The sequence below is a fragment of the Thamnophis sirtalis genome, unplaced genomic scaffold, assembly GCF_051295495.1.
Source record: "Thamnophis sirtalis isolate CommonGarterSnake01/CBP01778 unplaced genomic scaffold, rThaSir2_p1.2 scaffold_9, whole genome shotgun sequence".
Classification (NCBI taxonomy): Eukaryota; Metazoa; Chordata; class Lepidosauria; order Squamata; family Natricidae; genus Thamnophis; species Thamnophis sirtalis.
The window spans coordinates 57,333,703-57,352,216 of NW_028261389.1; the positions used below are offsets into that span (position 1 = coordinate 57,333,703).

Consider the following 18,514-nt stretch of genomic DNA (forward strand, 5'->3'; position numbering starts at 1 on the left):
GGTGCTAAAAGCAAGGTCTTATAACCCATGACTGAATTTATGGCCATCACAATGCCTATGTGATTGTAATCTGGGCACTTGACAAACTGTTCACAGAGGAAGCTGGCAGGGAAAGTTGTAAGCTACCACCACCTGCCAAGGTGACTCTTTTTAATCTTTGGGGCTGGTTGAAAAAGATCCATGCTGAAATCCAAGTAGGATTTTCAGCCACTGAGTGAAAAGGCTTCTAAAATCTCCCTGCTTTCTGGTTGAAAATCTTGCTTAGATTTTGCCATGAAGGATTTTCAGTCCTAATAGACTTGCCTCTCTACTTAGAAGTGAAAATCCTCCATGCCAACAGAAGCAGGATTTTCAGCCATTGGAAAATTTTAAACTCCAGAACAAGGGGTTTCAATTCAGTGCTGAAAATCCAAATGGCTCTTAGGTCCAACATTCCCATGTACTTCCTCACTCCATCCTCCACTTGGCAGTTCCTGGGGCTTACAACTTTCTGCTGGCTTCCCCACTGACTTGATTGTAGAAAGTCAGCAGGCAGTTGACTCATGTAACAAACAGAGCATTCAGTTAATGACAGTTACGAGGACTGCTGGATTACTGCTGCTAAAAAGCAGTCACATTTACAACCATACCACTTAATGATACATATTCCTGTCTCAACTATGGTCAAAAGAAGGACATTTTTTAAATTGAAAAATGACTAAAATGAACTCTTAGGGTAAGAAAAAGACTCCTTTGAGTCACATGACTCCTTGTAAATTCATGGTGTCATCTATGAATTATCTTTTTAATAATGTGAAAAAATGTTTGCCACTATTGTCTACAAAGATGTTTTATAATTTGCTAATCTAGTCTGTTGTAAATATTTCCTGAGAATTTCCCAACAAAAGGTTCACCAAATTTGACTCAGCTTGTATTGCAAAACTGAACAAATTCAGCCACCTCTTCTATCTAATAAGGCCATAAAATGAATATCTGCTCTCTTAAATAATTAAAAAATAATTTTCTTACAAATATTTTTCTCTAAAATACATCATTGTCAAAAAAGGTAAAGGAACTTCTTATGTATAAACAAATGTATAAACAGTATTTCATTTTTAATATTGCTTCTTACTGAATCACAGGTTCCAAATCTACATCACAGTTTAAGATTTAATTACTGATGTATAAAAGTATGTCCTTACTTAAGATATTGAAGGTAGTTTAACATTTCCTCTCTCCCATACATGCGTACAAATATCTAAATATAAGGGCAAAACCCTAAAATAGTTATCAATTAAATGGAACAGTCCTATCTCTCTTAGGGGTCATACATTTTGTGGTGAAAACAATTATATGAGCCTTCATAACAGCCAATAAATTTGAAAGATCACATACTTCAAGCAGCAAGGTGTTCCAGAGCATGGAACAGGCACTCCAAAGGCCTCCAACCCATTCCCCTCACATAGAATGACAATCCTTAGCATCTCTTCCCTGGACATACACACAGGAAGGATTGAAACTGACAGAGAGAGAATTCCATCCATTGTTATATCTAGCAGCTAAACCACACAGAGCTTTACAGGTAATGACCAGAACTTTGATTTGTAATCAATGAAACTGAAAACAGTTTTATATTTTTAAAGTATTTGGCAAAGTGGATACCTCTGAATGTTTACTTGCTACTTTTTTTGATTCTTCTTCCAATTCCTTCTGCCTCCAGAAGTGGGTACTTAAAATATCTTCTTGTATGGCTCTGGCATTTTGTTCTTGACAAAGTTGTCTCTGTGTTTCATTGCGTTCTTCTTCAACCTATAAAATAGCATCCTTGTAGTAAAGTAACAAACTGACCAGTTTGTTATGATCTGACGGATTGTGCTTGTGTATACAGCCACAACTATAAGGAATAGACATTGTATTATATCAGACAATACAATATATGTTTAAATCAGTGGTGGGTTGCACTTACCGTTACTACTGGTTTGCTGATTGCACACGCATTCCGTTCGCACGGGCACAACTTGCACTGTGCGTACATACACTATCCGCCACCTCTGCAACAACCAGCTGATTGTTGGGGCTCGCGCAGGCGGCGCATGCTGTGCACGCAAGTGTAATTTACCTTTTACCATAAATACAGGTATAGAATGCAGGTGGGCAGGCCAAAAGAGCTACTGTACCGGTTCGCTCTCAGCTGTTCCAGGCCACTACCGGTTTGGCCAAACCGGGCCCAACTGGCAGCAACCCATCTCTGGTTTAAATAGATACTGACAATTGAGCAACTAAATAAAAAAAATTCTAACACTAATAGTTAAACATATGTAAAGTAATTACTAGGAAAATTAGAAACACTGTTACAGTCATTTTGGCAGCATAATGTTAGTAATTATCTACAGCTGAATAAAATATAGATTTGGATTTCTCTAGTCACTTTAGACATCGTAATGTTCTACAGAGGTTCATTATGAACAGTTTTCTTAACCATCAAAGTAATTGATTCATGCTAAAAATTTGAGTAAAACTAAGTAATTGAGAAATTGATAAGGACTAATATTACATTTTCTGAAATAAAATATTAGTTTCAATCCTATGTAGCATTTAGATGAAAAAACAACCTTGTGAGATTCTTTTCAGAATGTATTTATTCTATTGAATAAATCACAAAAGAAATGAAAATATTGTGTACTTATAAGCCAAGATACCAAATACTTGCTTGGATGGAACAAATATCACTTTAACATCGAAAGAAGATTCAGATTTAATGCAGATAAAAAATTATAGGCCAATATCATTACTATATGTCAGTGTTTTTCAACCTTTTTTGTGCAAAGGCACACTTTCTTCATGAAAAAAATCACGAGGCACACCACCATTAGAAAATGTTTAAAAAATTTAACTCTGTGCCTATATTGACTATATAGCGGGTGTTTTTCCCACGGCACACCTTACACTATGTCACGGCACACTAGTGTGCCGCGGCACAGTGGTTGAAAAACACTGCTATATGTAGACTATAAAATATATGCCTCAATAATAGCAGAGAGACAAAAAAGATTCTTGAATGAATTTATACATTCAGACCAGAATGGATTTTTACCTTAAAGGCAAATTAAAAACAACTTGAGAATTATTTTGAATGTTGGAGTATTATGAAGTACATTCTGAAAAACAAATAGCGCTGATCTATTTAGATGTACAGAAAGCATTTGACAATGTAAATTAGCAATTTATGTCACTACAATTAAAATATAAGGACTTTGGTGAAAAATTACTAATATGATTAAGGCAATATAGTCTAAACAAAATCTAAAGGTGATGGTTAATGGGGACATGACAGAGAATCTTAATATAAGAAAAGGCACAAGACAAAGATGCCCTTTGTCCCTCTGCTATTTATATTAACATTGGAAGTGTTAAATAGAAACATTAGATAAGATTCAGAAATAAAAAGCATGGAAAAAAAAACTGTAGGTGTTTGAAGACGACCTGGTATTTATTCTAGAAGAACTGCAAGAAACTGGACCAGTGGTGGGTTCTGGATCTGGCGTCCTCCACATGAACATGTGCGGCAAGCGCGCACATGCCGCAAGCACATGCATCTTACCTTCCAGCGACACCTCTGCAACATGCCAGCTGCTCGGCGGAGCATTGTGCAGATGCTGTACGGGCCATGCGTGTGCACGGAAGTGCCAAAGGCTTTAAAGGACAGGTAAGGAGTACGGGCAGGTGGGCCCGCCCTCCGGAGCACCGTACCAGAACGGTACCCAGTGCTCCAGTATGCTCATACCGGGGCGTACCGCTTGCAACCCACCACTGAACTGGACCCAAATTAATAATAAATAAATAGAATATGGTGAAGTTGAAGGATTGAAAATAAATAAAGAGAAAACCAAGATACTAGTCAAAAAATTTAAAGATAAACAAACAAAGAAAAACAAAGAACTGATTAAGGCAGTTATTCAGATATTTAAGAAAGTAAGTTACTTAGGAATTCAATTAACAGCATGTTGTGCAACTATTAAATAACATACCATATTTTTCGGAGTATAAGATGTGCCTATTCCCCCCCTAAAAGAGGGTGAAATTTATATATATATATATATATATATATATATATATATATATATATATATATATATATATATATATATATATATATATATATATATATATATATATATATATATATATATATATATATATATATATATATATATATATATATATATATATATATATATATTTATCAATTTCATATATACATTCACAATTATATGATCTCATAACTGTTATTAATAATATGTATTTATAACAATTTTTCCTTACAGTTGACAATATACTTGAATATTGCTTTCTTAACATCCCATAGATCCATCTTATCTTACAACGGTCCTACTTCTTCTTCCCTCCCTCCTTCTTTCCTTCCCTCGTTTCTTCTCTCCTACTCCTCTTCCTTCCCTCCCTCCTTCCCCTTCCCTCCTTCCCTCCTTTTTCTCCTTCTCCTTCCTTTCCCCCTTCCTTTCCTCCTTCCTTCCCCCCTTCCTTCTCTCCTACATTCCCTCCTTCCTTCCCTTTCTTCTCTCCTTCCTTCCCTCCCTCCTTCCTACCCCTTTCTTCTCTTTCTTCTCTCCTTCCTTCCTTCCTCCTCTCCTTTCCCTTCTCTCCTTCCCCTTCCTCCCCTTTACCCTTCCCCTCTTCTTCCCATTCCTCCCCTCTTTCCTACTCTTACATTCCCTCCCATTCTTCCTCTGCCTTTCCCTTTCTCCTATTCCTCTCCTTTCTCCTCTCCTTCCTATCTTTCCTTCTACTCCTCCCTCCATCCACTCTATCCGTTGTTGTTGTGTTTACATATTCTCCTCTTCAGGGGATGACCTGGTTCTCTTTTTTTTTTTCCTTATTTGAAAGTTATATAAAAAAAGGCAAGATTTACAAAATACAAGATACAAAAATAGATAAAGCTCTTTACATATTTTCATCTCCCATAGCTCATTTCGCCTTACCTAGTATGAGACTAGGTTGCTAATTCCATGCAGGTAGTTATAACGGATTACCTATCAACTATGCTATAAGATGCACCTATTCCCCCCCCCAAAGAGAGTGAAAATTTGGGTGCGTCTTATACACTGAATGTAGCCCCACCCACCCATCAGCCCCCACCCTTTGGCCTCTACTCCCAGAAATTTACCTCTTTGCAGCAAACGGGGGGGGGGGACTTGTGGAGGCTTCAATAAGCTATAGTAATCCCTGCAGCCTCTAACAGCTAATGATCGGGAGAAACTGAAAGTGAAACATGCTGTTTGCTCCACATGGCAAATTGCTGGGAGGCAGTTTTTTTTTCTTGTGCTAATCAGGTTGTTTGCTGCAAGGAGGTAAGTCAACAACTATAAATGCCTATAGAATGTTCAAATTAATAATAATAATAATTAATAGACTTTTTAAATATTGTTTTATTATTATTCTAGACAACTTAACAAAATGAAGAAGCTTTTTAAAATAAATTGTTGATCTGAAGAGACCCAGTGCTATTTTTTTTAAAGTGCTGTTCTTTTAAATAGCAGAGAATAACTATACTTCCAGAAAGCACATCAATTTTAACAGCATCTGTACAAGTATAGTCTGAAATATAACACTACAAACAGTGTATATTGTCTGTACTGTTTGTTGCAAGGAGGCAAATTGCTGGGAGGCAGAGATTTCTTCCTCAAAATCTAGGTGCGTCTTATACTCTGGAGCATCTTATACTCCAAAAAATATGGTAATTATACTAAGCTATTGCAACAAATTAAACTAGATCTGAAGAAGTGGAAAAACTTGCAATTATTGATAGTAGGAAGAACAGCTACAATAAAAATGAATATCTTGCTGAGATCATAACAATTCCGATAAAATTACAAATGAAAAATACTTTGAGGAGCTAAATAAAATAATGTTAAAATATATTTGGCAAGAGAAAAGAGCAAGAATAATATTGAAAATGCTACAAGACTCTAAAAACAAAGGAGTTTTTGGAGCTATATTACCAGGCCTGTATTTACATGGGTGAAAGAATGGATACATTTTACGCATAAAATACTATTAATTTTGGAGGGACATGATGTTCAACTGGGGTGGTATGCCTTTCTATAGTATGGGAAAAACAAAATACACAGATATTTCCAAAGACATTATTTCATTTTTTCATTTTCATTTATTGAACATTTATAGGCCGCCCTTTTCCCTGAGGGGACTCAGGGCGGCTTACAATCACAAAGGAAAGGGAGTGTAGGACAGTGCAAAAAGAAATGTGAACAAAATAAATTAAACAATAAAACTCAACATTCACTCAACATTCGGGAGGGGCGAAAATAGGCTTAGCCCCAGACCTGACGGGCTAGCCAGTTCTTGAGGGCTGTGCGGAAGGCCTGGACGGTGGTGAGGGTACGAATCTCCACGGGGAGATTGTTCCATAGTGTCGGAGCCGCAACAGAGAAGGCTCTCCTCCGGGTAGTCGCCAGTCGGCACTGACTGGCGGATGGAATACGGAGGAGGCCAACTCTATGCGATCTGATGGGACGCAGGGAGGTAATTGGCAGAAGGCGGTCTCTCAAATAGCCAGATCCACTACCATGGAGCGCTTTATAGGTGGTGAGTAGGACCTTGAAGTGCACCCGGAGATCGACAGGTAGCCAGTGCAGCTCACGGAGGATCGGTGTTATGTGGGCGAACCGTGGTGCGCCCACGATCACTCGCGCGGCCGTATTCTGGACTAGCTGAAGTCTCCGGATGCTCTTCAAGGGCAGCCCCATGTAGAGCACATTACAGTATTCCAGCCTGGAGATCACAAGGGCTCGAGTGACTGTTGTGAGGGCCTCCCGATTCAGGTAGGGCCTCAACTGGCGCACCAGGCGAACCTGGGCAAATGCCCCCCTGGTCACAGCTGAGAGATGGTGGTCAAAAGTCAGCTGTGGGTCCAGGAGGACTCCCAAGTTGCGGGCCCTTTCTGAGGGGTGTAAGTTTTGTCCCCCCAGCCTGAGTGATGGTATGTTGGTCAGATTTTTGGGAGGAAAACACAACAGCCACTCGGTCTTGTCTGGGTTGAGTATCAGCTTGTTTGCTCTCATCCAGTCTTTAACGGCCTCTAGACCCCGGTTCATTATGTTAGAAATGCTTTGCTGTTAGTATAGGGAAAAATCAAAGAAAAACATGATATGAAAATACCAGTCTGGCTTTCCTCGATGGAGGCACTGATACATCTGAAAGTTGTTAACTTGAAAAAAATTACAAGATATAAAGACATTTTGAATGAAAAATGGGAATTTAAAACTAAGCAAGAATTGTAAACTCAAGGGATTGATCTAGCATGATGGTTGCATATGCAAAAACAATCAAAGTATGAGAAAGATATAAAAATGTATGGTTTTTATAAAGCACCAACAGCATTACATCAGATACTACTAGGAACAGATGAAAAACTAATTAAATGTATTTAAATGTATTTATTGAGCTTTAAAATTGAAGAACAATTGAAAAAACAACAATTGAAGAAAGAAACATGATAGTGTGGGTCAAAAGCTTTGGATTTACTATAGAGTTAGATAAATGGCAGAAATTGTGGAATAGAAATTATACATTAACAATGTCAACTCCCTATAAGGAAAATCTATATTAAATGTTTTATAGGTGGCATTTACCACCAGTAAGAATGGCAAAAAGGTTTGAAAACATGTCCGCCAAATGTTGGAAATGTAATCAGACATATGTGGTAGACATGTCCAGAGGCAAAAAAATATTGGACAAAAATATATACATGGTTAGAAAAAATGGTAAAGCAACACATTGATTTAAAACCAGAAATATTTGTGTTGAATATTTTACCAGAACAGTACAATAAAGAGAATACATATTTAATTTTACATGTGTTAACTGCAGCAACAATTGTTTTTGCACAACAGTGGGAAAATGAAGAGATCCCTACAAATGAAAGTATAATAAAAATGAATAAATCTGAATGCGCAGAGATGGATAGATTAACACTCAAAATAAAGGAGAAGGAAGAAACAGAATACTTTTAAGCATGGGACTTGTTTTACTAATGGTTAATTAACAGAAACAGGATTTAGAAACTTAAAAGTTTAAGAGAATGAACTATATAATGAAAGTTTACTAGTATGGATAAGCTAATATTACTATAATTATGTGATTATCATCAATGATATGTATATCCTTCCGAGGTGGGTAAAATGAGGACCCAGATTGTTGGGGGCAATATGCTGACTCTCTGTAAACCGCTTAGAGAGACCTGAAAGGCCTATGAAGTGGTATATAAGTCTACTGCTATTGCTATTGCTATATTATTATTGTTATTATTTTTCAAAACTAACTGTACGGAGACAACATGCTGCCTATGTAGATACTGAGTTTTTATATTTACTAAAGAAAAATGTATAAATAAAACATAAAAAAGAAAAGAAAATATCGTATACTGATTTTAGAACAAGCTTACCATTTGTCGAACAGCATTCACAAGGTTTAATAACTCTTGAGGGGTTTTAGAAAGACCTACATCTGTTGTACTTGGTGGGAAATTAGTCTTCTTTAAATTATTTTCTTTCACAGGAGGAAAAGAAAAGGAAAAACTAGGAAGCAAGCTTTCCTGATAACTATTAGTTATGTTTTTTCTGACCAAAGAATTATAAGCATTAGAGCTTCCCAAAGAAGGGCTGGAGAATGAAGAGATCAAATCCTGATTAGGCTGATCAGAATTTTTCATTATATAAAAATCAGGATATCCTTGGTAGTTTGCCTCATCCTCCATAGCTCCCCAATTATGATATTTCTATATAATATCTGAACAATTCATAATTTTTAGTAATTTGATTTGATGTTGCCCATATGATTTTTGAGCCTCCTGCGCATTTTTCATTGTGCTACTCTACTTAGGCAATTATTGCTCACTTTAACAGAGACATTAAACAAAAAATCCTCAAATTTGCTCCTTCCTCAATGTCAAAAGAAGAAACGGACCAAAAAAATTATTAAATTTGAATTTGTGCAGATTATGCCCTCGCTATTGTTTGAGCGAAAACATTAGAACGTGGATAGAATCTGCAAAGTTCCTTATTACATAATTGGCATATCCAATCTCCTTGCTTCAGCTGACATCATAAACAACACAATGTCTCTATGTAATTATGAGGTCACTAAAATTCTTTTAAGTCTATTTTCTTTTTGCTCTCAAAGCTTTTTCCTGATTATAAGCAAAATGTATAAAATATATGTATTTTCAAATTAAAAATGATTAATTTTTTATTCTAATTTTTCTAAGAGGAAAAAAAAAGAATTAAAAGGAAGTGCCTTCTTAATTTTCAGCTACCGGATTTCTGAAAAAAATGTGGTTAAATAGCAGATCAAAATGTTTATATAATGGGTAAGTAATAATTTGTAGCAAACTCAGAAGTATGCAGTTCAGTTCTATGTTATTTTTTCCACATAATATACAATTTCTAAATATTCTAGTTCCTTCCCCCCCCCCCAAAAAAAAACCCTTGAAAATGCAACTAGTCATATCACTAGTATCCCTCCTTAGCAAAGCAAGTATAACAAGGAGTTCCTTGCATTTATACCTATGAAAAGGTAACGTCAGTTAAGGCACATATGCCTTTCATAATCCCACTGTGGTTTAATTTCCCCTACTTTTGACTCCTCTAATGTTTCTTTAATAAAACTTGTAATTTTGGTGAACTACACTGTAAGGGAATACTTCTCAACAGTATTATATTTTTGCCACGTACCAAGCAAATCACAAAAGCCTCTTATTTTATTATCATGGTTATGTCACCTGGTATAATTCCCTAATTAGGTCATATTGGATCTATCTATCTGCCAGAATAAGTGTTTCATTGAGAATAAGGTATTATTATAGAATGGATATCATAGAGCAGCTGGGATAAAAAGAGGAATATTTTCTTTACTATTCATATTCCTTGGTTGATTAAATCTCTGCACTGGTTGTCTCAAGGTGATAAGAAAACTTTCAACAAAAGGTTCACTTTTGTTCTGGGAATATTCTGCCATATCCCTGCTGTATCTAGGATGTTCAGTTGTGGGCTTTTATTTATTCTAGGCTTTACTAACAAATTGAACTAAGAATTATTAAGGACCTTAATACCCAGACTGTGGACCTTCTAACTAAATTATGCAACCTATCTCTACACTCAGCCTCTGCTCCTTGAAAACTGGAAAGTGGCCAATATAACTCTGTTTTTTAAAAATGGCTCATGAGAAATTCAGGAAATTACAGGCCTGTCATCTATCTGTTCTGTTAATGGAAGCTACTATTGAAGATAAAATTAGCAAGTACTGTTGACACAAACTTTGCCCAAAGATCACCAACATAGCTTTATTAAGGAAAGGTTTTATCTCCTAAAGTTTTTTAAAGATGTTAAAAAACATATGGATAAGGGTGAGACAGCATCCATATGCATATCTAGATTTTTTAAAAAGCCTTTGATACTCCTATGTGATAAAAATCTATCATTAAGACTTCTCCGTAAGCTTAACAGGCATGGAATATAAAGGGCAATCCTTTTTTGGATAAACAACTGGATAAAGAATAGGAAATAATGAATAATGAATAAATGGCATTTCTTACATTGGACGGATATAATTAACAGCACTTTCCAGGGTTCTGTCATAGGGCTGGTGCTTTTTTAACATATTTAACATACGTATAAATGATCTGGAAATGGATGTGACTAGTGCAACAGCAAAATTTGATGATTACATTAAATTGTTTAAAATGGTAAACACAATAATAAATTGCAAAAAGCTCCAAACAGTTATCTGCACATTAGGAAACCGGAGACCTAGTGTCTAAATGGCAGTTATAATTCAACATGAGCAATTGTAAAGTAATGCTATTGATGCTAAAAATGGGATCACAGCTAGTAGTGACTAATAAGGAAAAGATCCTGAAGTAATCATAAACATTTCATTATAGTTGACAGAGTATATTTCTTGTAAAAAAAGCCTACACCATACTATGGATAACATACTATGGATAACCATCCCCCGAAAGGGAGATGGAAATATAATATTCTTATGTAAATCAATTGTGGATGCAAGCAGACAAGGGGAAGCTAATTTCTGGTTCCCAAAATACTAGATGGAACGTTGGTTCCAGTACAGGCGTACCAGAGCCTACCCGGAGTACCAGATACCATCTGTTCTGTTATGGTGCTCTGGAGGGCCCATCCGAGCTCCTAACCTGTCTTTTAAGGCTTCCACGCTTCCACGCAGGCGCATGGCAAGTACAGTGCCTGCACGACACTCTGTGGAGCAGCTGGAGTGTCACAGAGGCTCGCAGAGGTGCTAAGATGCATGTGCATGCTGTGTGTGTGTGTGCGCACGCTGTGAACGTCCATGTAGACGCCGCTGAGCCCGTTCCAACCGTACCAGCAGCCATACCGGTTGGAACGGGATCCAGAACCCACCACTGCCACCATCCTGCCTGGACCTCTTTGTCCCACCATCCTCCTTGCTGCCATGTGTAGGGCCACTCTGCTTAGAGCTGGCTGGAAGGTCAGCCGAGAAAGCCTTCCTCTTCCTGAAGCCTTTCTTGTGAGAGGAAGAGGCAGCTTTAGAGGTATCTTCACTTGGGGAATCAGCTATTGCTGCACCCACCCACAGATCGTACGCACTAGGCCCAAAGCCTGCTGGAAGAAACGCCGCCGCGCTGCTGCTCTCAAACCTGCGACCATGCTTACAGGTGTCAGCAGCCAAAATGAGCTTCGTGCTGGCAGAGAAGTGCGAATAAAATGGCCACCGCATCTTGACTCAACAAGGCAACCCAAAATGGCTGCCATCTTATGGCCTCAAACAAAATAGCCACCGCCACGAGGACCTTACTAAGATGGCCACCACCCAGGAAACTTCAAGATGGCCACCCCCAGGGACTGTAGTACTCACTGGCAGCCATTTCCCATAGGACGATTACGGGTAGGTAAACGGCTCCATAAACACCTGAAAAGCCGAAACAACCCTGCCATTCCACAAGCCCATGAGAATAGTGTCCTGGCTTCACCAAACACAGCCGCTGCCACATGGAGGTGCCGTCGCTCTCCCAACGTTTCCCAGCATCCACGGCACCACCGAATAGCCTGCCTCTGATAACCAGGAGGCAATTACAGGAGTTCCCAACCGCAGCTGCTGCTGTTCTCCCAGCAGCAGCTCGGAGACATGGCAACAGGCAGGAAGCCACAACAAGCACCCGATAGCCACACCGGATAGCGGCCAGCGGCACTCCCCTCAACACTGGGGAGCCTCCAACAACAGAAACAGAAGACTAACCAAACCAAAGAAACAAGGCAAAATGATTTGGAGATCAAATCAGCCACCAATCCAGGAAAAAATAAACAACAACAAATAGAAGGTAAAACAAAAAAGAAATCACTTAATTAAAATCCCAACTCACAAGCAAACCAAAATTGTGTCTCTTTATGGGCAAGACTGAGTCAGAATTGGAGCCAAGCAGGAAGGAGCTGGAGGCATGGCTTCAATTGTGACTCAGTCTCTTGGGCAAATAAAGATTGAACAACCCACTTCTGGACCGTCCTGCACCATCAGCTGGAGAAACAGAGATTATCCAATAAAATTGAATCCTGAAAAAATCAGGACACATAAAAGAAAATACTATTTATTACACAGCATAGCATTAAACTTAGCAATTTACAGCAATATGATAGGGTGTTGGCTACCAGAGTGACTTGCTTCCAAAAACAGTCTGTACCAATTCATGAAAGTCATGGTGATCAATGGCTATTAGCCTTGACAGCAGTCTAACTACCTCTGAAAGTCAACAGGTGGGAGACTAATGGGCTTCCTTCTGCAACTAGTTGGCCATTGTGAAAGCAAATTGCTGGGCCAGGTGTCTGATCCACTGCTAATCTTTATGTTTTTAAGATAAAAAGACAGATATAGATAAAAAGCAGTCAACTAGATAATAATTTATAGCAAAAATCAATATGGGACAGAAAGACTAAGAGACTGAGTCATGTAATAAAGAAATTAATAGGAAAATCTCTTTCAAAATAAAAAAGGCAGCTCATCATAGAAGACAGGAAGCTACTGCTACCTCCGATTAAAAAAATAAATCCTAAATTGTGTTTTTGTATACTTTTTTACATTTAATTGAGTTTTCTAAAATTTCAACAATATTTATTCAAGTATAAAATATTAAAATAAAGAGGACCTTTTATCACATTACGGTAGTCTTTGGTTAACAATAGCAATTGGGACCAGAATTGTCATTGCTAAGCAATGCAGTCATAAAAATGACATTACGTGACCATGCGTCTTAGTGACAGACCTTCCAGCAATCCTGGCTGTTGTTAAGTGAGGATCCCAAAGGTCATTAAGTAAGGATTTCTTGGTGGCTTCCCCAATGACTCTGCTAGGGAGAAGCCAACAGGAAATGCTGAATATTGTGGCTACATGAATGTAGGCTGCTGTAGTTATATCATATTTTTGAAACAGGTGATGAATATCTCGATCACTGTAGAGATGCTGCAACAACTGGAACTCTGAGGACTGGTCATAACCACCACTCATTCATGCTACTGCAAATTTAATGGTTGCTAAACAAAAGGTCATTAAATGAAGACCACTTGTATCAGTCAATTTATTATAGACCAAAGGAAAAAAATGCAAGGCTCTTACTACAAAATATATTCTGTCAATCGATAAGAGTCCCAAACTGTTTTTCAAATGTAAACTACTTTAGGATGCTGGCAAAATTCCATCCTGTCTTCATAACCCCCCCTTTGGGGGGGGGGGGTCCCCTTTCTATTAACAGGGTAGCAAGTGCTGCTACCTTAGAGAAGGTGTAAAGTTTTCTTTGGGCATTGTCATTATATTATTATACCTAATATTAATTCTATTATTTGCTGACATTTATACTGCTTGGTTTTTTTGCTGATGAGCAAAGGATTTACCAGATAAGCACTGCTCTTCTATAAAGGTTAGCCCTGGCTTTTTGGGAAGCATGTTATTGAAGAAATTTTAACAGGTGTATTAATATTTATTTAAAATGTTGGTTATTGGAAAACATGAATATGTTTATTTTCATAATCCCAAAAAAATATTTTGATTTAACTATACCTGTTTCAGGTGGTTTGTTAGTGTTTTTAACTCCATTTCTTTGCTTCTCAACATCAATTCAAGCTCTTGTTTTTCTTCCATCTGCATACAGTACTGCTCATCTTTCTTCTTTAACTGCTCTTGATTTTTCTCATTTAGTACATCAGCTCCTATTCTTTTTTCTTCCTCTTGTTTCAGACAAAATCTGGAATACATGAGTAAACATTTAAGATAGATTTGTGCAATAAATACATGAAAAGCAAGAAAATGTACGTGTAAAATGGAACTAGCTTTGCTTACTTGCTCTGGTGGTCCGATTATGACAAAATAGTTTAAATCTAGTGAATCAAATAGTTTAATCTGTCATTTAATTTCCAATTGATACATTTCACATTAAAAATTTGAATCTTCTTTTTATTTCAGACAATATTACATGGTTTAACAACCAAACAGAAATTAAGAGTTGCTTTATGGTGAGATGGGCAGCAAACAAGTTTAATAAATAATAATAAACAATAAATAATTGATTCAATTTGCTTTAATGTTTCTTTAACTCAAAAAAAGTGCTGGGAGAAATTATACCAAGATCAACTATTTATTTAAAAGTTCTTACTTCAGACTGGTGATTTCACTTTCATATTGTACTTTTTGATGATCCAATATAGATTTCATCTCCTTCAAGTCTTCCAGATTTTTTTGCCATTCATTTCTCTGATTTTCAAATTTTTTTACTTTTTCAAGCAATTGAGTATAACGCCCCTTCTCATGTTCAATTAGTCGTTCATATCCATGAAATATATTCTGAACTTTCAAGAGATTTACAGAATCTACTTTGGAAAAAAAATCATGTGTTAACATTATTTATCCAATACGATATTTGATTAAAAAGAAGAATGAAAACCATCCTCTGAAAAAATACTCAAATGTTTTCTTCAATGGCAGCTAAGAAATAATCAATGGGTCAGTCTCAAAGAAAGAAGCAGGATCCAATTACTTTTTTAAAATACATGGATATGTTTACTTAGCTTTAGGCTAAACTTACTAAAAATGTGGATTATGATCTCTGGGAGGAATCATGAGCAAATTTTGAGATGGAATGTCACAAATTTTGGGGGTGGAAAGGATGGGACATGAAGAGCAAAATGTTTGAAGAGCTCCAACTCCTGTGGAAGTTAGTAACATATGACAAGGAGATGATCAGGCATTGATAATAGGATCACCTCATAACCAGAAAAAAGCAGGCAAAACACCAACTTTACCACTCTTTATAGACCATAGTAGAAACATTACACTTGCTTGGTCACTTCTGCTGCTACTACCATAGCGGAAGTATAATATAGATCTTTCTCAGAAATTATCACATACTTATTATCCATTTAAGTGAAGAGACAAATGCATGAAACATTGGAAGCAGCCCCCTCATTTCTTGTTATTAAGGCTCATCCTCCTCCATCTCTACTACTCTCCCAGTCTCTGTAAATAGTCAAACTGCAGGGGTCTTCAGTTATTCGGGAGGATCCCAAAGTCAACAAACCCATCTTTTTACAATAGCAAACGGTATCTAAATCCTGTTTTCAGGAATTCCTTGGAGCCCAAGGGCATAGAAAAGCTATCCAAAAAAGTCATAGCATGGTTAGTTCCAGAAAATCTGTAAAGTCACCATTCGCAAAATTAGTAACAGGATTGGGCCAACCAGATAGCCTAGGATAAAAACAAGCTCCATATTTCAACTTCCAGAGTTGCATATCTTCTTTGGGCCATTTTCCTTCTTGTGTAACTATTTGTAATCAATAAAGTATAACTGAGGAAACAATGTGGCTTCACTTTTTAAAATGTTTTTTGCATTACAATTTAATGAAAAAAAGACACACAAATATATATTCATATTAATATTTTTTAAATCCAAGCAGAATATATTAGTTTTGTTCTTTAAGTTGAATTATTTATATTACATTGCAGTAATGTAATTACTGCAATTATATCGCAATATAGTCCTTATATTTATCTGTAAAGAAAAAATTATGGAAGGAAAATTCAAGTAACACAAAAAGGTTTTCTCCAATGCTCATTAGTTTACTTTAGCAAGCTGGCAAACGGGGGCAAGTTGGCAACTGGATCACTATTTGCAACCTTGCCAGATAATACAACAATGTTCTTCCAGGTGAAGAGCTAGTAGTGATGCACAGAGAACTGGCACTGCCAGAAGACCTGTCCTCCATTTCATAGGGATTCGTTTTTCAGATCTGACAGTGCTGTATCTTTCCGTCATCAGGGCTGAGATTAGGGGTAAGAAAAATACTTCTTGGCAATATTATACAGAATAACAATTTTTGTAAAACCTCTTTTATCAGCCACAAACTGGAGAAAAGGCAAGATACACAAAATTTTATTTGTGCCAGTTGAGGATTTACAAAATTGCGATCTTAATATCAATTGCTTGGCTTGAGACAAAGCCAAATTTCTTTTGAACCATGTAATTTTGAGGCAAATCTGGCATTCTGTGGAAGTATATCTTGTCAGAGAATTCCAGAATGTTTCTCCTCATATTAATGCCTTCTACACATGCCACTGATTAGGACAGCAGCTCTAATTATACTTTTAATAGGCACTTAAAAAGTAACCAATTCCCTTTGCTTTACTAATTACCATTGGGCATTAGTTTTCAAATTACAAGATAATCCCAGTTTTAATAAGTCATGTTATCCATTATTTTTTTTAAATGTTCTTAAAATATAGCTACAATATCTTCTCTGAGCATGTGTGAACACATAGCTCTAAAGGCTGACTGCATTCTTTTTGAAAACATCATTCTTCAGCTCACACTAAATCAAAGCCTGCTCAACTCATGTCCTAAATCAGAATTATTAATGACTTTTTATTAACTAATGTGGAAAAGCACAAATTGTAATAACTTTCAAAAGCTTTTATAGAATACTGGCATGAATAGATTAATGATTAAATTTTAGAGTTATGTATGGGAATTGTAAATTCAACTACCAAGTATCAAATAGATATTTAAATAAGGCATCTGTTCTTAGCATTTTAATATTTTATTATTTTATTACCTTGGATATTACAGATAAGTTCCTGTTTTTGCTAAAACTGATGAAGATAAATTCAAGAGCTTTTTAATTACAGTTCTTTAAATCTTTTAAAAAGGAATATTCTTATTGACGTAATTAGATGGTAAAAGATTATAAAGGGACATGGTGGCTTAGAACAGACACGGTGGCTCAGTGGCTAAGACACTGAGCTTGTTGATCAGAAAGGTTGGCAGTTTAGCGTCACGTAACGGAGTGAGCTCTCGTTACTTGTCCCAGCTTCTGCCAACCAGCAGTTCGAAAGCACGTAAAAAATGCAAGTAGAAAAATAGGGACAACTTTGGTGGGAAGGAAACAACGCTCTGTGCGCCTTTGACATTTAGTCTTGCTGGCCACATGACCACCGAGACATCTTCGGACAGTGCTTCGGCTTTGAGATGAGCGCCACCCCCTAGAGCCAGGAACGTCTAGCACATATGTGTGAGGGGAATACCTTTTAGATAATATTGCATGCCTTCAGGGAACTACAATTTCAAAGTCTCTGATAAATTATGTGAATGGAAGATATACCTGTAAGCCACATAACTCCCTTGCTATTATTAAAACAGAAGGAAAACCTACTATTATTTTCAATATCCTCTTTGATATCGAGATTCTCAGTCATCCAGGTCCTGTTGTCCCAAAGATACTTTTCCAAAAAGCAAATGGACTTTCTTGTTTTTTATTTGATAGTTCAAAAATATCTCTTTTTGCTTCTGAAAATGATGACTCAGTGCAACTGTAGTCTAAATGAACATTCATATTCTAAAATAGGATCTACAACACCTATTATTTTCAGCCAGTACAGCCAACAGTCATACTGGCTGAGAATGCTGGGATTTTTTATTTAATTGGTTGACTCTTTTTCATTATATATCGGAAAGATGAGTCAAAAAACTTGATAATTCTTGATAAAAAAGCAGCTATCCAAGAAACACTATTTTGTATTCATAAGAAAACATTTATGTTTGAACAACTACAAATGTGCTCACCTTTACAATCTAAACTAAGTTCTTCTATCAGCACTATAGCTTCCTTATAAATGGAAGAAAGTGACTCAATATCCTCTGTAGTTGAATCTGAAGATGGAGTTAAGTCATCCAGATCATTAGTAATACTCAATGTTCTATAAAGCTGTAAATGAAACAAGTAGAATTAAACATAATTATATTGTAAATCAAAACGTCCTTCATTTCTATTTTATTAACTTTGAATTCTACTAAGAAAATTTTACAAATGGAGAGACTGACTTAATCAGATGCCACATTAAATCATGATTTGATCGCTCACAAAGCAGTATTTCTAATACATCGACTTAATATTAAGAGTAATGACTACCCTTG

At 36.6% G+C, this 18,514-nt stretch overlaps 1 protein-coding gene across 1 annotated transcript in view; it reads right to left on the minus strand.

The window, feature by feature from the left end:
• Positions 1–18,514, minus strand: part of ANKRD26 (ankyrin repeat domain 26) — a 100,070-nt gene that overhangs the window by 42,112 nt on the left and 39,444 nt on the right. Inside the window, exons 22-25 of the mRNA XM_087723646.1 lie at positions 18,164–18,305; positions 14,705–14,921; positions 14,113–14,296; positions 1,642–1,788 (exon numbers count right to left, since the gene is read on the minus strand). Coding sequence (XP_087579772.1) covers positions 1,642–1,788; positions 14,113–14,296; positions 14,705–14,921; positions 18,164–18,305 — 690 coding nt within the window. The remainder of the gene's footprint in view (positions 1–1,641; positions 1,789–14,112; positions 14,297–14,704; positions 14,922–18,163; positions 18,306–18,514) is intronic.